The 21,331-nt window shown below is 39.4% G+C and overlaps 1 protein-coding gene across 9 annotated transcripts in view; it reads left to right on the top strand.

Annotated features, from left to right (window-relative positions):
- Window positions 1-1,757: 1,757 nt before the first annotated feature.
- Window positions 1,758-21,331, top strand: part of PATJ (PATJ crumbs cell polarity complex component) — a 355,573-nt gene continuing 335,999 nt past the window's right edge. For 7 of the 9 annotated variants that reach the window (XM_049110355.1, XM_025427867.3, XM_025427865.3 and 4 more), the window contains exons 1-5: window positions 1,759-1,901; window positions 13,952-14,008; window positions 14,110-14,276; window positions 17,520-17,714; window positions 19,068-19,207. In XM_049110355.1, coding sequence (XP_048966312.1) covers window positions 13,987-14,008; window positions 14,110-14,276; window positions 17,520-17,714; window positions 19,068-19,207 — 524 coding nt within the window. In that variant the 5' untranslated portion in view covers window positions 1,759-1,901; window positions 13,952-13,986. Of the gene's footprint in view, window positions 1,902-2,809; window positions 2,946-13,951; window positions 14,009-14,109; window positions 14,277-17,519; window positions 17,715-19,067; window positions 19,208-21,331 lie in introns of those variants that run through there. The other 2 variants (XM_049110354.1, XM_035715866.2) reach the window with 2 other exon arrangements.

Genomic DNA, 21,331 nt, shown 5'->3' with positions numbered 1-21,331 from the left:
TTTTTTTTTTTAAGATTTTATTTTTTTGAGAGAGAGTGTGTGAGTGCATGAGTGACAGGAAGGAGCAGAGGGAGAAGAAGAGGGTGAAGCAGCCTCAGCGGTTGATTTTATTTATGGGGCACCTGGGTGGCTCAACTGGGGCACCTGGGTGGCTCAGTGGTTGAGCGCCTGCCTTTGGCTCAGGGTGTGATCCCAGGGTCCAGGATAGAGTCCCACATCCGCTGCCTGCTGGGAGCCTGCCTATGTTTCTGCCTCTCTCTCTGTGTCTCTCATGAATAAATAAATAAAATATTACAAAATAAAGAATAAAAATGTTAAAACGTACAGTGAAGTCAACACAGGATTTAAAAGTCAGAAAATCCTATGTTGTCCCAAACTTTGGGCAAATCACTTGACCTATCAGGAGCACAGTTTCTTCATCAATTTCTTTCTTTCTTTTTTTAAAGATTTTATTTATTTATGTATTTATTTATTTATTGAGACACACACACACACACACACACAGAGGCAGAGACACAGTCAGAGGGAGAAGCAGGCGCCACGCTGGGACCCCGACGTGGGACTCGATCCAGGGTCTCCGGGATCACGCCCCGGGCTGCAGGCGGCGCTAAACCGCTGCGTCACCGGGGCTGCCCTCTTCATCAATTTCTTCACAGAGAAAATGAGGTATGGAAAATGAGGTAGGAAAGATGTGTCAGGTTCAAAGTCAACAGCCAAGAAAGAATTCTTGAGACATCTTTGGTGCAAAAGAAAAGTTTTTTTTGTTTGTTTTTTTTGTTTTTTTTTTTTTTGTTTTTTTTTTTTTGTTTTTTTTAAAGCATGGGGATAACACGCACGGGCAGAAAGAGCTTCATGCTGGTCAAGAGGAAGTGGCCCATTTATAGACTTTCAAGTTGGGAGGGGTTAGGGATAGGGTAAGCCTCCTAGGTATTTTGTCAGGTATTTTGGAAAGAAGGTTTCCAGGATCTGGAGGGGGCTGGCTATTACTGGGAAAGGTCATTTATTATTATTTAGTAAACTCTCAGGCTTGAGACCTTTTAGATGTAAATCAGTGGGTCATATCCTTGGAGGATGACTACCAACATGTATCTTGTGGGTAGAGATTAAGTTTCCAAAGAGATTTTTTATATGGTAAAGTAGACTTACAGGATCCTGGGGGCCATGCTAAGATTGCCTCTTGCCCTTAGCAAGGTATTAACATCTAGGCACCGGAGTTCCTAGAATACAGTTTCTCTGCCTGTTTCAAGGGCTTGTCAATGGGCTGTAGATGGTAAGGAAAGTTAATATTTTTTCTTCTGCCTTGTTTTCCACATCAGTATGTATAAGCTAGTGCCCGGCATATTGCAGACCCATATTGCCTGATTCCTTTATTCCCCCAACCAAATTTGCCCAGGTGTACTTCTTAGGATTTTATGTTGGATCAGCCCATATAGAAAACACAAGGGAGAGATGACCGAACTGAAAGGAAAGGGAATGTGGGGGACTAGTTAGATCTGACCAAGCTTTCATCCATATCCTCCTTTCACTTGCCTGACCTCGGGTCTCGCTCTCCCCCCAGCCCTCCTACAACACCTGTCCAGCCAGCTCTCCCTACCCATCGGCGCCGGCTGCCCGCACCCCTTGGCGGTTTACCTGCCCACTCGGCCCCCAGCCCCCTCCCTTCGCAGGTTCTCTAACCCGCCCCCAGCCCCCAGCCAGGCGACTTTCACCTGCAGCAGAGAGGGAAGCCCGCCGCCCCCGCCCTCCCGCCTCCGAGTCGCCTCCCGCGCCACCCCGGCGCCCCGCCCCGGGCGGGGAGGGTCGCGGTGAGGGCAGGGCCTGCCAGGTGAGGCGCGGTCACCCGGGGCCGCTCACTTCCGCCCAGGTGAGGCAGGCCCGAGGCCGCGCCGCCGCCAGCCCAGGTAAGGCGGGGGTCCCGGCGGGGCGGGCGCGTGCGGGGCGGGCGCTGCTCCCCGCGCCCCAGGCGGGCGGGACCGCGCTCCTCTCCCGCGGCGCCCGAGCCCGCCTCCCCGCCCCGCAGCGCGCCCTGCGCCCGCCCCCGGGAGGCGGTGGGCGCCCCGCCAGCCCCGGGAGGGTGCGGGGCGCCGCCCTGAGCCCCGGGGGGCCCCCGCCCCGCCCCCCCGCCCCCCGCGCCCCTGCCCGCTCCGTGCCCCGCTCGCGGGGGCCGCCGGCCGCGGAGCCGCGCAGCCTCGCCAGGCCCTGGCGGCGCTCGGATCTCGGCCCGCTCCTGTTCCGGGGCTGGCGGGGACCACGTCGTGGCCCCGGGTCGCCGCCCGCGCCTGGCCCCCGAGCGGGGCGGAGTCTCTTCCCCAACTGGGGACGGTGAGAGGAGCGAACAGGTGGTGGCCGGCGCGGGCCCGGAGAAGGAGGGGGTCGGGGCCCCGGATCTTACCGGAGAGGACGGCTTGGCCCCGGCCCCACCTGCCGGCCGGCGGGTCACGTAGCCGGGTTCCCGGGCCGCCGGTCAGCCCTGGGCTCTGCGAGCCTCGCTTTTTTTTTTTTTTTTTTTTCTTTTTTTATGATGGGGAGGATCAGATGGAAAGTACTGTGGCTTCCAGCTTCTGGGGCTACGGCTGGATTCCTGCCTGAAGTCCAGCTCGGGAGAACTTGTTCAAGTCCTCCCCTCCCCCACTCCGAGCCCCCCCCCCCCCCCCCCCCGGCGGCGCACCCAGGAGGTGGGCCAAAATCATCTCCCCCACGAGTGTTCATTTGGCACTTTGTCACAGCTCCAGATGGCTCTTGCCACTTTGGATTCGAATTAGTTGTTTACTGGTTTGTCTCTGCGATCGAGAGGGTTGGCCTTTCAGGGCCCTGTTTGTCTTTAAGTTGCTTCTAAGGTCCAGGATAGGTGCGCAACAACCAAGTGTTTCTTGATGAAGAAGCCTCCTGGAGACCTAGAAGAAGAAATCTCAGTTACGCTGAGAATGATGATATCACATTCTAGGGTATAAGCTCCTATTGGCTGCAAATTCATTTGTACACATCTTTTTTTTTAGAAAAAAGCTTGTGAGCCTAAAAACTCAAATTGCTTCATTGCGCTGTATCAGAAAGGGGGGGGGGCGGATTGTGACTTTTAACTAAAGTGAACTTGATGTTTCTGGGCTTCTGTCGCCTATATAAGGGTTATTAATTTTTAAAATAATTAAAAAGTTAATAAATATCGGAGCTGGAAGGTACTTTATGAGATAGAACTTGTTGACTCCGTTCTGAAGAGATTTGCTCTTGCTAATTGAGATCCTGTTAAAAGTCACATAAGATGACTGGCATTAGAATGATAGTTGTGTTTAAAATGGAAAATTAAAAAAAAATTTAAAAATTTAAAAAATGGAAAAGAACTGCTATTAAGCTCTTATCTGTGTTTAAAGGCCTTAATACATTTATTTTATTATTTTTAAAGTAAACTCTACCTCCAAGATTGGGGCTCAAACTCACCCAGAGAGATTGAGAGTTACATGCTCTACTGGCTGAGCCAAACAGACACCTCTGAAGGCCTTAATAAGTTTAACTCATTTATTAATATTAAACTATAAAGCTAACCTATATTTGTCATAGAACATTGGAGAAAATAAACTCACTTATCACTGAAAGTAATCACTAATAAAATTGTGGTATCTTGTCTTTCAGTTAGTATTCTTAAAAAGGGAAACCTGTGTATTTTCCCACAGTAATTTTACTGCTAGAACCTTGTGATTCTTAGGGGTTCAGCATTCAGTAATCTTTTGTTGTTGTTGTTGTTGTTTTTAAAGCTTTTACTTATTTATTCGTGAGAGACACACGGGGGGTGGGGGGGTGGGGGCAGAGACATAGGCAGAGGGAGAAGCAGGTTCCATGCAGGGAGCCCAATATGGACTCTGATCCCCAGACCCAGGGATCACATGCTTAACCATTGAGCCACCCAGGTGTCCCTTCGGTAATCCTTTGAATTGTATTTTTACTTAAAAACATTTAGTAACGGTCCTTAAACTAAACAATCAAGTAGTCTGAGTTTCCTTGCTTTGTTAAAGTTTAACAAAAATACATTAGGTTGGGGAAGCCAAAATGGAATTTAATTTGTAAAGATTTGCTCACCTTGGTAGTAAATTTTTGAGAGCCAAAACTATTCCATCTTTATATTTGAGATCACTTGACCATTGCTATCTATGGTTTGCTAGTACTCAGATTGTATAGATTTGGATGCCTTTTTTAAAGCCCTCATTTTAAGTTTTGGTGCAAATAGAAATTTAGAGCCTGTCATTACTCTTACTTCAGTCATTGGGGTGGATCTTTGCCGAAGATGAAGAGCCCACTTATGTTTTGCGTTTGTACAGCTGTGCAGCCTGTGGGGTTTGGAGACATGGTACTGGGTCCACTTACCATATAACTCTTGACAAGTCACTTAACCCTGGTCCTCTGTTTTCCCATCTGTAAATGATCTACCTCAGTGAGCTTCGGGGAGGTTGAAATTAAATCCTGTTTAAGAATGTGTCTTATAAAACTGTGAGCCATATTCTATGCCCTTTTGTTCTTCCACTCTGATAAATTCTGACAAAGTTAATGGAGTTGTGCTATTTTTATTGGGAAGAACTGAAGTTTGTGAGTTACTTTGATAAAAGCCTTAGAGACCATCTTAGCTGGTAAACAAAACTGTACAGGGATCTTTCTGAAAAGTCATAGGTAAAAACTGTGCTGTCAACATGGTTAGCTACTTGCACATATTGGGCACTTCAGATAGGTCCAGTTGGGATGGAGAGGTGCTGCAAATGTAAAAGACATGTCAGATTTTTTTTTTTTTTTTAGATTTAGTGTAAAAGAAACAAAGATACCTCATTAATATTTTAATATTATTTACATGTTGAAATGGTTGTATATATTGGGTGAAGTAAAATATATTATTAAAATTAACTCTCCGTGTTGCTTTTAACTTTTTTCAGCAGCTACTAGAAAAATTGGAGTTATTTTTGTGGTTCACAGTGTTCTGTTGAACAGCACTGGGTTAGGATTCACCATGAGTATGTTTATCCTTGAGAGGGTTTAGTTGACTGAAGCACTTATGTTCCTACTTATAAATAGGTTTTTAAAATTCCCAAGTTATTGGCCTTCCCACTCTCCCCTCCCTTGTTTTTATTGCATTACTGAACATTTGTGTTCTGTCTGCTGAGAAATAACCATTATGGAGTACACAGCAAAATCTCAGCTAAAAAAATTATTAGTTTTTTTGAAGCCCCTAAAATACTTTAAATAATTTTGATTGAAAAGCAATGTTGTTGCTAACAGTAGTCGCTACTCTGTATTGAATGTAGGCTGTGTGCCAGGCTTTATGTTTTATGAGACCTTGTCTTGTCCTTTTAACTGTAAGTATGTAGTAATTTTCATTAACTCACGAATGAGGAATTGGAGGTATAGGGAAATTTAAACAATTGGCATAAGAACACAGAGCTGATCCTAGCAGTAGATCCCAGGTCTCCATGATTTCAAAGCTCATAGGGTATAGAATATTCCTTATTTTATGAATTGGTTATTGAATCAATGGGAAAACAGATTAGTGAGGTAGGTATTTAGTTCTAATCCTTTTTTACGTTTGTCACCAATAGGAAACAATCTAAATTCTCATTCGCAGGAGATTGGGGGAACAAATTCCTCCAGTGGAAGTCTGTTTACTAGTTACAGTGAATAAAGAAGCTGCATATATTCTCATGACTAAATCTTAAAACTGTAAGGATAAGATAAAACAAGTTGCTGAAGGATAAATATATAGTGCGGTGGCCATTTATATAGTTTAAAAACCCATCGAATGACAATATTGTGAACAAAGGTAGTGTGTGTTTTAAGAATTTCATATTTGAATTCTCTGTATATTGATTACATGCATCTGTAAAACTGCCTTCAGGTTAAAAGAGGTTAGTGGGAGGCACCTGGCTGCCTCAGTTGGAGGAGCATGTGACTCAACTCAACTCTTGTTCTTGGAGTTGTGGGTTCTAGCCCCATGTTAGGTGTAGAGATTACTTAAACTTAAAAAGAAAAAAGAGTAAAGTCTCTGTGAGGTGAGCGAGCGTTCTCTCGTGTTGATCTTACTCTTAAAAACAAAAAACAGTCCTGCCTTTTTCTTTTTCTTTTTTGTTTTTTTTTTTTCGGTGTTCTGCATATCTTGCCTAGTTAGTAGGTAGCTTTCAGGGGCAGACAAATTTTCATGTAACCTTGGCCCCTAATTGATAGTTGTGACTTTGACAATAGGGGCTGGATAAGACTTCTGCCTTGAAAAGGGCAGTCAGGACCCCTTGGAGTTAATTTCTGGAGATTTTAATGAAGCCCCAGGACAAGAGTATGGTAGGACGGGGAGTGAGTTAAGTGGATGTTGAGGGTTAGGTTGACAAACATTCTCTCTCCATTAAAAATGTGAAATATCCAACTCTCATTTTTAAAGTCATTAACAGTTGACCTTCCCTCCTCCCAAGGTGAAATTTCTCTTCCTGCTTTTTTGAAGTTTTAGCAAGTTCTCTGCAACTGCAGATTGAGGGTGATAATAATACTATGTTGTTAAGATAAAGGAGATGTTTTACAGAATGACCTTGCGTTTGGTGCTTAGTAGACACCAAAAGGTGAATTATGTGATTTAGTGACAGATAAAATGGTCTGGGGAAAAGGTCAGGAGGAAGAAGGAGAGGAAGATGAACACTGGTGGCAAACCTTGTTTGGTCTATTTCACAATTTCTAGGATTGTTTGGAATATCACAAAGCATGCCGGAAAATGCCCTGATGGCATTTCTGGAGAGAAGGGCATACAGCCTACAGCGTGGGGAGAATTGAACAGAATATTTGAGGTGGAAAGTAATCATTTATGAATACCTGGATCTTCCCAGTGGGGGACTAGTTACAGTAGTTACACTAGTTAGAGATCCACAAGTGTGAAAATTGCTCAGATTTGGGGATTTTTTTTTGTTGTTGTTGGTTTTTTTTTTTTTTTGGTCAATCATTAGAGAAAACTGCCAACAGAAATACAAAAGCCTACCATAAAACAGTTTAACATCCTTCTTAAACCCTGGCCAAATCACAGGCAGAATATTGATATGCATTGATTAACTTTGAATAGTTCAATAAGAAAATTAGTACTTAGCCAACTGGCTTAGTCTGAAGAACTGACTCAATTCAGTTCTTTATTTTTTTTTTTATTTTTTATGATAGTCACACAGAGAGAGAGAGGCAGAGACTCAGGCAGAGGGAGAAGCAGGGTCCATGCACCGGGAGCCCGATATGGGATTCGATTCCCGGTCTCCAGGATCGCGCCCTGGGCCAAAGGCAGGCGCTAAACCGCTGCGCCACCCAGGGATCCCTCAATTCAGTTCTGATTCAGAGTTTATCAATGGTATTGTTCATCTTCAATTTCAGCATTCAGTGGACTTGATTAAGTGTTGCTTACGCTTAAGCATATGGCCCCAAAATATCAAGATTGTTCTGGAATTTATATATCTGTTTCTAGAATTCCAGGAATGTAGTGTTTTGGCAGCAGCCAAAAATATATTATCTTTTACATGTAACGGGTTTAAGAAAAGGCCTCGTCATTTGTTAGGGATACGAGACTATGACAACTGTCTTGAATCCACATTAGCATGGTAGCAGATGTGTTTACTTTGGCTAGGAGTGTTTGTTTCCCATTTAATTGGTACCTCACAAATGCTGAGCTTTGGGGACAAAGGCATGATAATTAGATACAACCTGAGCTATGCACACTAAAGGAAGCAATAGCAACTTTAATTTGTTCGTGGACTTGTATTATTGAATAACTTCTGAAATCACGACTTCATTTAAAGTTAATGGCTTTTAGACTGTTCGAACTCCCTGGTTCCCTTGCACTCTGGAGAATTCCCAATGAGGAGTTTGTGATCTCCCAATTCATAGCTGCAGTTAGATACTGAATACCTGTAGTTTGCCAAACTGATTGCCAGTGATCTTTTTCTCCCAAATGTTCAAGGTAGAAGTATATGATGTCTTGGGGCGTTTTATTCTGTGTGCTATAGGGAATCTGAAAAGTATGTTTTTCAGGGTCCTTATTTCACTTCAGTTCTTGAACTGAGGAGGTTAATAAATCTATTCAATAAGTTTCCTCCACCTAGAAATTTAAATCAAATTTGTATCTCTGCATCACTTTTTTCAAATACTCCATTAATTGGTGATGGCTAAAGGCATGGGTATTAAGGAAAAGCCACAATATTATAATAATTTCCTTCAGTCAAATCCTACAGTGAACCAGACATGAAAAATTCATGGCTCAAACTCTCTTGATCAATGATGGAGTGGAAGCCACTGAGCATAATAACTATGCCTTCTCTGTACAACTATGAGGATAGCGGCACACTGTGGCTTTTTAATATCCAGGCGATGACCAATTCTAGGTAGCCTATCTCTGACAAGTTAGACTCTGCTTTACCATGTTTAAACAAACTTAAGATTCCCTGTTTCTCAGCATAGTCAAATAGTTCAGAGTTGTTTGGTTGAAGATTTCTTTTTTTTTTTAATATTTATTTATTTATGATAGTCACAGAGAGAGAGAGAGAGAGAGAGAGAGAGAGAGAGAGAGAGGCAGAGACATAGGCAGAGGGAGAAGCAGGCTCCATGCACCAGGAGCCCGATGTGGGATTTGATCCCGGGTCTCCAGGATCGCGCCCTGGGCCAAAGGCAGGCGCCAAACCACTGCGCCACCCAGGGATCCCTGGTTGAAGATTTAAGACCACTTAGCCTGTACTGCTTCCTGGATATTCAGCTGTCGAGTGTTGTATTTCTTCTTTCTGTCCTCGTATACTCTGAAGACTTTAGTCCTCTTCCCTAGATATTACCTAACACCGTGGACTGTAGTAATTTTCCAGACCTGCTTGGTGGATAAAGTTTAGCCTTTATTAAATACCAGTCAGAGGTTGGATAGCCAATCAGTTTTTACTCGTAACCTTTACCGAGGAATACTCTACACCATGGATTCCAAAATGTACAGGGTGATCCATTGGGACGGTAGGAAGATGACAATAAACCCTTGCTTTTTAGTGTTTTTACCTTATTTTCATGGCATTTTAATTTTATGTATGTTTTGAAACATATGACATGTAACTTATAATAGTATGTGTATATAATTATAAAAAAGTAAGGTGAATGGTCAACATATTCTCACTGATGGGAATGTGTGTTTAAAAATGTTTGAAGACCACTAATCTATCCTATTACCAGAATTACCTTTTTAAATAGAAATCTGGACTCAATACATCCCTACTTAAAAGCCTTTAATTACTTCCTGTTGCTTACAGGATAAAGACCAGTCTACTTAGCATTATTTACAAGGACCCTCTCAAAGTCTATATAAGTCTGTGCTTAAACTGTCGGTGAAGAGATCAGGATTTCCCTGCACCCCCACTCTTTCAAGGACTGATATTTTTGTAGCATTATTTATCGGAAAAATGAATTATTAAAAAAATGACATTAAAAAAAGAAATAAAAGGTAAGTCAAGGTTATATTACTGAATTGAATAGATCAGCATTACTCTGCCACATTGCATGGTTTCTAAATGCTTATTCTCAGTTTGGGTACTTATCTTTCTGTGAACCAGGCATCCATTTTGCAGTCCACATTTGCAGTAAGAAAAAAGCCCCAAAACCAAAAAACAAAACAATCCTCCCAACACAAAAACAACATTATTTCCTATGTCCAGAGACCTTATACTAGGTCATTTAAAGCTAATTAATATTCCTCACAGAAATTTATGAGCTTTTATACCTGTGTACAGTCTCTAGGCTAGTAGTGTCAGGATCACATAGGAACTTTGTTAGAACTGCAAATTTTCTGGCTTTCTTCAGACCTGCAGCATTGGAAACTCTGAGGGTGAGCCCTGGCAACTTGTGTTTCAACAAGCCCTCAACAATGCGTGCTAAAATTTGAATACCACTGACCAAGGGTAGCCCTACATGTCATTCAAACTGACACAATTTTTAAAAATTTTATAAATGAAAGTTTGTACCTCTTAATCATCTTTATCTATCCCTCCACCCACCTCCTCTCTGGCAACCATCAGTTCTCTCTATTTAAGAGGTGGTTTTTGTTTTTGTTTGGTTACTCGTTTTATTTTTTAGATTTCATATATAAGTGAAATCATACGACGTTTATCTTTCTCTGACTTATTTCACTTAGCATAATACTCTGTAGGCCCATCTATGTTGTCACAAATGGCAAAGTCTCTTTTTTTTTATGGCTGAATAATACCTATTTGTGTGTGAGTGAGTGTGTGTGTGTGTGTGTGTGTGTATGCCACATCTTTTCTATCAGTAACTGCAGCACTTTTGAGAGAGAAATGGAACACTATCCATAATGATGTTCTGTATTCTGAGACTATTTTAGGCAAATGAGGGCAAATGATCACTCTCCTTTTACACCTCTTTCTTTAGCTTTTACAAGAGAAGTTTCTAATGTGTTCTCATTCCAGCATTCTAACCATCCCCACCCAGGTTTAGTCCCTCTCCCCTTGTGATTTCACTTAGCACATGGCATACACCTCTGCTATTGATGTATATACCTTACAATATAATTGTCCTGTTGTGTTGTCATTATCTTTGTACCTGCTTGCTCTCTCATTAGGCCATCTTAGCCATTATTTTATGTCTTTTTTAGTTTAGTTTAGTTTTTTTTTTTTTTAAGATTTTATTTATTTATTTGACAGAGAGCACAAGCAGGGGGAGCAGCAGGCAGAAGGAGAGGAAGAAGCAAGTCCCTCACTGAGCCAGGAGCCCAATGCGGGCTTGATCCAGGGCTCCATCCCAGGACCCTGAAATCATGACTTGAACTGAAGACAGATGATTAACTGAGCCATCTTGTGCCCCCTTTTCTTATTTTTTAAGTTATAAAATAAAGTTCAGACAGCACTAAAATCTGTTAAAGTTTAATCTTTTTTATCTCCCCATCCCCACATTCTAGAAGTAATCACTAAAACCTACATACAGACACATATTTTTTTCTTACAGAAAGAATAATGCACATATCCTGAAAGTTTGTTTTCCCTCTTCAGTTGTGTATGTTTGATAACATCCTTGTGTTAACATAGAGGGTTGAATCAAAGCATGCTCATGCGAACAAGAGATCAGACATCACCAGACCTTACTCATGATTCAGCGGTTACAGGCAGGAGGTAGGCATGGACGTTTCTTGCTGGAGAAACTCTACCTGGCCAGTAGGCATCCCAAAGAATGTCACTTTTCTTCTTAGGACATGTTATTGACACACTTAAAATACCTAGTTACATATAGATTGACATTAAATCCCTTATAAATGTATTTCTGTCAGACTTTAACTGTAATTTTTAATTTGTTTACAGGAGTAAATTCAACCTTAGAACACGTTTTTGTTTTGGGTTACTAACCAAGTTCTCAACAGTATGTATAAACACATTTTTCTCAAAGGAAACCTTTTGTGTTTGGGGAATCCTGAGTTTTATATTCCATTACTTACACATACAGAAAGTGTGTGATTATCTCCTATCTTCTAGTCAGCCATGACCCATAATCCATACATTCTCAGATTATGTATAAAAAGCAATTAAGACAGATCAGGTATTTCCTGACATTTAAAAATGAGGGGCTGTTATCTATTAAAAACCTTGAGGAAAAAATAAAAACCTTGAGGATGTTTGCAAGGGGTTCTGGTTATCAAGCTGGGAATTCCTCCCTAAAAGAGGCAGACACAGGCTTACTGTTAACTATTTTCCTCCCATTCTCATTTCAGTATATTCCAACCTACTTTATTATTACAATGACAGATTGCTTTTAAGAGTTTAATTTTTCCAGGAGTTTTGTTCTCAACAATGAAGTAAGTATCCTTGTACCATGCATCTGTGTGACCTTTCCAAGTATTTCTTTAGGAGAGATCCTCAGAAGTATTGTTCCGAGTAAAAGAGAATGCAGGTTTAATATATTGATAGCTATTGCTAAGTTGCTCTCTTAAAAGATTGTGCAAATTTATATTCCCACCTGTTTTTCCATGACATCTAGAGTACATGCTATTAATTTTAAAAATAAATTGCCAATCTGACAGTAAAAAAATTGCATCTCAGAGTTTTAGCTTGCATTCTTTCTTTCAGAGAGGTTGATGTATTAATGACTGCAGAGCTGCTCTTGTCAATCCTCTAGGGCTTCAGGCTGCTATAGAAAAGGACAGTGCCATTGTATTGGTCTTTTGTTACTCAGTTACCTGTCAATGGGTAGTTTGAAAGGTCGCACAATTGAGATGCTGAGCTCATCAGTAGCGTCTCTGTGACACCCTATTCAGCTATTCTTTGGTAGTTCTCACTGAATCCAGTGAACATTTGGATGGAATACTTGGACCTTTTATCAATGCAGATGGCATCCCTTACTGGCTTTTAATACGCTTTCTTACTTTGTGACCTTGAATTTGAAGATAAAGACCTCATTCGGTGACTGTATCCAGAGTTAATGTTAAGAGGATTTTGACTATATAATACTCTATTTCTTTGATGGTTCACTACAACTTAGTGTACCATTAGTATAAATGACCACTGTGAAAGTGCCATTTTGGTCATAGCAGAGGATTTGCTAGCATTTTCAGTTGTGATTACATTACATTTTAGGCCAGTTTGAATAAATCACTGGAATAAAAACAGAAAATGCCAATATTTTGAGTAGTTACGTTTTGGAGATTCAGATGACTGGTAGGAATCTCAGACTGTGGGATCCCTGGGTGGCGCAGCGGTTTGGCGCCTGCCTTTGGCCCAGGGCGCGATCCTGGAGACCCGGGATCGAATCCCACGTCGGGCTCCCGGTGCATGGAGCCTGCTTCTCCCTCTGCCTGTGTCTCTGCGCCTCTCTCTCTCTCTCTCTGTGACTATCATAAATAAATAAAAATTAAAAAAAAAAAAAAAGGAATCTCAGACTGTGTAGCTTGGAGATTTTTTTTCCTAATCTCTCTAAAATCTTCATCTCTTAAATAATTTAGATGTTCTTTTCCAGTTCAGGATCAAAATCAACTTTATTGAAGTATAATTTGTGAACAATAAAATGTACTGATTTAAAATATGTAGGTTAGGGCACCTCGGTGGCTCAGCGGTTGGGTTGAACGGCTGCCTTTTGTTCAGGTCCTAATCCCGGAGTCCAGGGATCTAGTCCCGCATCCGGCTCCCTGTGGGGAGCCTGCTTCTCTCTCTGCCTGTGTCTCTGCCTCTCTCTGTATCTCTCAAAAAAAAAAAAATATGTAGGTCAATGAATTTTGACAAATATACACATCTATGAATACAGTAAGTACCCCATTCAAAATTTAGAAAGATTACCCTAAAAGCTCCTTTAAATCCCTTACCATTCAGCTCCTTTCTACCTGCCCAGGTAAACTAATCTAGAACTATACATTGAACTTCATGTGAATGGAATCATACAGTCTGTAACCTTTGTTTGTCCTGCAACGTACTGTTTTCAAGATCGATCCATGTTGTATATATTTATAATTGTTTCCTTTTTATTTCTGAGCATTCTGTTTTCATTCTATAGTTTGCTTATATATTCATCTGTTATTAGTTCAGGGCTTTTATAAATAAAAATGCAATGAACATTCACGTATAGGTCTTTTGTGAGTTTGTATTTTCATTTTTTTGGGTAAGTATTTAGAAGTGGAAGTGCTAAGTCATATAGTAAGTGTATTTTTAACTCTGTAAGAAACTACCAAACAACTTTTCAAAGTGCATGTGCCATTTTATGTTCCTACTAGTGATGTTGAGAGTTCTAGTTTCTTCACGTCTTTGTCAACACTCAACAAATTGTCTTTATTTTTCTAGTTTTAGCCATCTTAGTGGGTATATAGTGGCACCTTATTGTAATTTTAATTTGAATTTGTGTGAAGTCTTTTGATGAAGAATGTTCTTAGAGCTTTTCTTTAATAGAACTATAAGCCACTATACACTAATGAAAAAACCATCTTTTGCATTTTGAAATTTTTCTTTAGGTTTCTTTAAAAGGGATTGAAGACAATAATTCAAAATGCCTGAAAATCCTGCTCCAGGTACACTAGATATATACTTCTATCAGTAAATTAATTAGTGGTTGGAAAATGGAATGTACGATGAGATTAACTTGTGCTCTGATTATCCTTCTTCAAACAAGATAAACTGCAGGTCCTACAAGTTCTTGATCGCCTAAAAATGAAACTGCAGGAGAAGGGGGACACATCACAGAATGAGAAGCTCTCTCTGTTTTATGAGACACTACAGAGCCCTCTCTTCAATCAAATACTCACACTTCAGCAGTCCATCAAGCAACTGAAAGGGCAAGTAAGTTACTCATCAGGGTTTTACGTGTTGGTATATTCAAAACAGCAAAGAGCGATAGGAGATAGAGACAGACCAACTGTCTCTAAGTGTGCTTAATTCAGCAAGAAGACTCTACTGGGCCCTATGACCTCTAGGTAGCATTGGCATGGATAGTTTAAAAATGTTTATGGGGGAGTACCTGGCTGGTTTACTCTGTAAAGCATATGAATGTTTATGTTGGGGTCTTGAGTTCAAGCCCCATGTTGGGCATAAAGCCTACCTAAAATGTTTATAATAAATTTTGTGTTTGGTTTTAGAATATAAGTTGCACTTATTTAAATATGTAAAGGTCAGGTGCTTTCAGACTTCCCAACATTCATTCATTCATTCATTCATTCATTTATTTATTTTCTTTCTTTCTTTCTTTCTTTCTTTCTTTCTTTCTTTCTTTCTTTCTCTTCTTTCTTTTCTTTCTTTTCTTTCCCTTTCTTTCTTTTTTCCAGCATTTTCTTTAAAACATAAAATGGTGTTTAGAAAATACATAAAATGTATTTTCTTCATGATGTCTTTTTCTAGCAAGAAGTGATCATAGCCTTGTAGCATATTATTTACACCTCTCAAATATCAAATGCTTAGGATGCCTGGGTAGCTCAGCATTTGAGCGTCTGCTTTCAGCTCAGGATATGATCCCAGATCCAAGGATAGAGTCCCACATGGGGCTCTCTGGAAGGAGCCTGCTTCTCCCTCTGCCTATGTCTATACTTCTCTTTCTGTGTCTCTCATGAATAAATAAATAAAATCTTTAAAAAAATGCTTGTCAAATAATTATCAAAGTAAGTATTAAATGTCACAGATATTCTGATCAGAAAGTTTTAGCATTATAACTCCTGTTTTACTTATGTTTCCTCCACTACATATAGCATAGTACCTGGACTTTTGCAGTTTCTACATACACAGGTGTTGACTTATTGGATACATATCACCTCTTCTTAGAGTACTAGAAATTAATAGTTTTAGTTGTGCTCTTGGTTGCTATGTTTTGGGGTCTGGGATGACAAATTGATTTTAAATCATCTATTCTACAAGCTGGACTTGAATAGTAGCTATCCTATGGATTACTTTGGGCAGAATTTTATTTTATTTATTTATTTTTATTCATTCATTCATTCATTCATTCGAGACACACAGAGAAAGAGGCAGAGACATAGGCAGAGAGAGAAGCAGCGAGTCTGATGTGGCACTTGATGTGGCAGGCGCTTAACCACTGAGCCACCCAGGCATCCCATTGGCAGAATTTTATTTTATTTTATTTATTTTATTTTACTTTATTTTATTATTTTATTTAATTTTAATTTTTATTTATTTATGATAGTCACAGAGAGAGAGAGAGAAGCAGAGACACAGGCAGAGGGAGAAGCAGGCTCCATGCACCGGGAGCCCGACGTAGGATTCGATCCAGGGTCTTCAGGATCGTGCCCTGGGCCAAAGGCAGGCGCTAAACCTCTGTGCCACCCAGGGATCCCTCATTGGCAGAATATTAAATGTAATTGGAGATAATGTATCATGGTTGTTAGGAGAAAATTAATAAAATTTGGGAAAACAGTGGGTTTTGCTGATACACCAAAATGACTGTCCATAAATATTTAGCAAGTGATTTTTCTTATAAATAATTAAGAATTAAACCCTGCGCATATGTCTTTTTGTGAATTTCTTTCTCCAGATCAGAATTTATACCATAATTTTAGCATTTCCCATATTGGTATTCCTTGGTCATGGGATGAATCCTATAGTGCAACAGTGAATGCTGTTGGTAGCAACAGAAATTGGGAAAGGTCATTACATATCTGTTACTGGACTAAGAGTGGATTCGACCAACCCATCCATCATAATAACAGTCTTTTATATTTATACAGTTTAGAGTTGTTATATGCATAATCATATTTTTATTCATTCAACTGTAAAATCTGATTTTTTTTTAGTGTTTTCATAAAATTTTGATGGTTGCTGATTTTTGTCTATCAGATCCTGTTGATATTCTTTTTTTTTTGTAAGCTTTTATTTATTCACTTGAGAGAGAGTGAACAAGAGAGAACATGGGTTGGGGAGGCAAAGGTGGGTGTGGAGGGCAACAAACTCAGCTGAACAGGGGGCCTGACATGGGGTTCCATCCCAGGAACGTGGGATCATGGCCCTGACATTCGTTTTTGATGTTACCTTTATTCCACTGTGGTAGCACTCAAAACAGCCAATGATATTTAAAAAATTAACCTCTATTTTCCTATTCACCATAATTACAGGATTCTCTTTCCCCCCCTTTTTTTTTTCTATGATGTTTAAGTATCTCTGTGATTCATTTGCCACTAATCTTGGGCAAATTACTTAACCTATGTGTCTTAGTTTTCATGTTTGCAAATGGAATAATATTATCTCTGAGGTCTGTTATAAGGATTAAATGAGATAATATGTTAAGAGTTTGGTATAGACCTTGCTCATAGCAGTCATTCAGTAAATACTGTTATTGTTATTTTTGTTGAAATTACCTGTGGATTTTTTTGTGGCCTTCTACATGGAAATGCAAAAGGGCTCAGTGTCTTAGATGTTTATCCGACTGACTGGATGTATATGTGAAGTGTAATGAACTGTTGTATATGCTGTTAATGAGGTAATGGTAGAAGGCAGGAAGCAACACATTTTTTTTTTTTTTAAGATTTATTTATTTTAGAGAGCGCATGTGAGCTGGGAGAGGGCAGAGGAAGAGGGAGGAGAGGAGAGGGAAAGAATCTCAAGCAGACTCCTTAGTCTTGTGACCCTGAGATCTTAACCCAAGCTGGAACCAAGAGTTGGATACTCAACTGACTGAACCACCCGGTGCCCCAGAAAGCAACATATTTTAAACTATTAAATATTCTGTATAGGGCACCTGGGTGACTCAGTGGTTGAGTGTCTGCCTTTGGCTCAGGTTGTGATCCCAGGGTCAAGTTCTGCATTGGGCTCCCTGAAGGGAGCCTGCTTTCTCCCTCTGCCTATGTCTCTGCCTCTTTGTGTCTCTCATGAATAAATAAAATCTTTAAAAAAAATCTGCGTAATACTAGATAAATAAATTTATAGCCTTAAAAACACAGATTCATATATCTGTGTTTTTATATGTAAATATTTAATATGCAGATTATATATGTAATGGGCAAAAAAGAATATTTAGTGAATAGAAATATTTATTTTCTATAGGTTTCTATTGATGATTCTTTTTGTTTTTCTCTCCAACAGCTCAGCCACATACCCTCAGATTGTTCGACCAACTTTGATTTTTCTAGGAAAGGTTTATTAGTGTTTACAGACAGTGCCATTACTAATGGGAATGCTCAAAGACCTTCTAATAATTTGACTGTCTCTGGGTTATTTCCTTGGACTCCTAAGTCAGGAAATGAAGACTTTAACTCAGTCATCCAACAGATGGCACAGGTAAAGTTATATCTTGTCATGGGATTACTTAGCTATCTTTCTCCTGTTATAGATTAAACAATACTCTTTAAAAAGAAAAATACTCTCTCATTTTGCCTTAAAATTTGCTACTTTGTGTGGCTTGCTTGCATCTTTATTTTGTTAGAAAAGATTGATACTATTTTCTAACCTGTGTATTGGAAATTTATTGGGTTAAAATTAATAAGGAAAATATCTGTGTGGCAAGCAGTTTTTAGACAATTACTCCAATTTAGCACATATCTACACATCTACAAAAGATTCTTATGATTTTGATTATAGGAAGATTGATGTCTACCAGAAGTGATGAAATTCCTTTGAAGCTGTTTTTAATTTTTTATCAAAACAGAATTAATGGAAGTTAGAGATAATATGATTTAGAAAATCTCAAAAAAAAATTGAAGAATAATCCAGTTTTGTCCCCAATACCTATTAAAAATTAAATAGACTGTTGGATTTTTGGATGTGTTAGCTTTGTATTTGTTTAACTCACCTTCTAATAAGTGTCTTTAAAAAATGAAAGCTGAATTTTAAGGTTAAAAAGAATCTGTTTAAGGTGAAATATTTAAATAATCTATACCTAATTCCTTTTTTAACTTTATAGCTTTATCCTCTTAACTTTCTAATAATTATTTTTATGTGATGCTTTTGTTATGTGATTACACTTATGAAGTTCTCATGTCATAAATGTAATTATTAAGTAAAGCAATCAAATATTTTTTTATTACACATAGAACCCATCTGAATGGTGGCCTTTCTATAATCTTTTGAATTAATCTAATAAAATGGAATATTGATTCATCACGATATAATTAAAAACACAACCCTAACAAATGCAGCAGGTTGTAACTTAGGCTGAACACTAGTATATGTTTGATATCTATTTGGCTTTCCTCATTAAAAAATATATTTTGCTTGTAGAGAATTTAGAGAGATTCAGTATAAAAAGTAATATAGGATTTACTGTGGAAAAAGTTGTTTTTCTCAGGAATTTTCATCCAGTTTGGGCTTCATTTCATAATGTGAATGAAGTCTGAAAATATCTCTGATTCCCTGAGGTGGTGGAACGCTGCACATTCCCTCTTATGTTCTACTGAAAGTAATAAAGTGAGAGGATTTCCAGAAATAATTTATTGCTGAAATGCTGAGGGATTTTTTGCTTTGTTTTTTTTTGTGTAGGTTTTTTGTTTGTTTATTTGTTTTGATACAGATGACTTAGGGGAACTGTTTTTTTGTGTTATTCATGAAAATAGTAATTTCATTTCTTTGGAAAGGGTACAGTGGTTAAATGTATTTCACTGACTTTTTCTTTTTTTTTAAATCCCCTTTCATTAGGGCCGGCAAATTGAATATATTGATATAGAACGGCCTTCAACTGGAGGCCTTGGATTTAGTGTGGTGGCCCTTAGAAGTCAAAATCTGGGAGAAGTTGATATCTTTGTGAAGGAGGTGCAACCAGGGAGTATAGCAGACAGGTGAGGAGGATGTTCTTTTTGCCTTTTGCTAATTTTTTTTCTGATACTTCTGAAAACATTATTCTAAAGAGAATAAGAAACTAGTAATAAAAACAGTTAACAAAGCAGTTAATACTTTCCCTTTTTGGGCAACCCAGGTTGCCCAGGTGGTTCAGCAGTTTAGAACTGCCTTCAGCCCAAGGTATGATCCTGGAGATCCAGGATCGAGTCCCACATTGGGCTCTCTGCATGGAGCCTGCTTCTCCCTCTGCCTGTGTCTCTGCCTCTCTTTCTCTCTCTCTGTCTCTCATGAATAAAGAAATAAAATCTTTAAAAAAAATTAAATTAAAAAATACTTTCCCTTTTCATATATATTTGTCAAACCTTTTGCAGATATTCTCATATGTACTTATGGCAGCAATCTAGCTAAGAGTGTCATTACTCTGTTCTGTAGATGAGAAAGCTGAGTTTCAGAGAGGTTCATTGTTTTACCTGGAGTCACAGAGCTATTAATGCTGGAAATGTGAGCCATGATATGATTCCAAGACAGTCTGACTGCAAAGTTAGTGCTCTTTCTATCCCACAATCCTCTCCCATAATTGAACATGATATTTTAGCTATGTCTGACCGGTAAGATGGATATACTGAAATTTGCATTCTGCATACTGAGTAGTTTATTTTTTTAAGGATTTTATTTATTTATTCATTAGAAACACAGAGAGAAAGGCAGAGACACAGGTTGAGGGAGAAGCAGGCTCCCTGTGGGGAGCCCGATGTGGAACTCGATCTCGGGACCCTGGGATCATACCCTGAGCCAAAGGCAGACACTCAACCTCTGAGCCACCCAGGTGTCCCTACTGGGTGGTTTATTAAACTTGAGCTTATAACAACTGTTTTGGTGGTCCTATCACATTATTGATTATTTCTTTTGTCAATGAAAAGCCTCCTTGGGACCTGGGTGGCTCAGCTTCCTCAAATCTGTATGATTCCCCCCTATTGCCCTTGTACTGTTGTTTTATTATTTTGAGGGGTATATGTAAATCTTTTGTTTATTTTTCTTTTAACAAGCACATTATTTATTACATTACTACTGCCCTGTTAAAAAATCAGCAGCAGTAGTGGTTTTCTATTAGTGTAAAAATTCTCGGCCAATAATAAATGTTTGAATTTACATTCTCCATTCATGGGGCATCACTTCTAGTCTCCCCAACTGAATATTAAAAAATAATGGATTTCCATGACTTTACAGCTTTTGTACTGCCATTTCATGCCACATTTCCTCAAGTATGTTCTAAGGAACTTTAGAAGTAGTCAGATATATTTGTGAAATCCTATGCTTTTCTTGGAGATTGGGTATATATATAGTTAGGGTAACCATATAGTTTATTGTCCATGTTGGGATAGTTTTGGGTCTGAGAGGGGGTACTTTTAGTAACACTGAGACATCAGGTATAGAGTAGGGCTATTCTAGTAAATCTGACAATCTCAGGTGAGCCTGGATGTAGGGTCACTTACCAATAGTTTACTTGAGGCTGCGAAGTCCCTTGACAAAAAACTTATTTAACTTTTATTGGCCCAACTTTTAAGTTTTTTTAACTTAAAAAATTATTGGTTTACAATTCACATACCATAAATGTCACCATCTTAAAGTGTACAATTCAGTGTTTTTAGTGTATCTTCAATGATGCATGCTCTTTTTTAAAATTTTATTTTGAGAGAGAGAGTGTGAGAGAGCCCAAGTAGTGGGAGTGGCAGAGCGAGAGAGAGAGAGAGAGAAGCAGGCTCCTCACTCAGTGGGGAGACTGATGCAGGGCTCGATCTCAAGACCCTGGGATCATGACCCAAGCCAAAGGCAGACCTTTAACTGACTGAACCACCAAGGTGCCCCTGTGCCCCTGTGCAACCTTTTTGTGGTCAATCCTTACGTCTGAGCTACTCTATACTAAGTCTGTAGTTATGGATAGAGGTGAGCATTTTCAAAAAGAGGAGTTTGATATGTCAGTGTGTAAAGAGCCTTGACCCAAGGCTAAGCAGTCAGGTGGCATCCCAGAGACAGCAGTACTTAAAAGGGAACTTGAGAGAAGATAGTAAGGTCTGCAAAGAGTGGAAGGTGTCAGAGGAATACAGAGACTATTGTGAGCAGTA

The sequence above is a fragment of the Canis lupus genome, chromosome 5, assembly GCF_003254725.2.
Source record: "Canis lupus dingo isolate Sandy chromosome 5, ASM325472v2, whole genome shotgun sequence".
Lineage (NCBI taxonomy): Eukaryota > Metazoa > Chordata > Mammalia > Carnivora > Canidae > Canis > Canis lupus.
The sequence above is the reverse complement of the archived record's forward strand: the minus strand, read 5'-3'. Positions and strand labels throughout refer to the sequence as shown.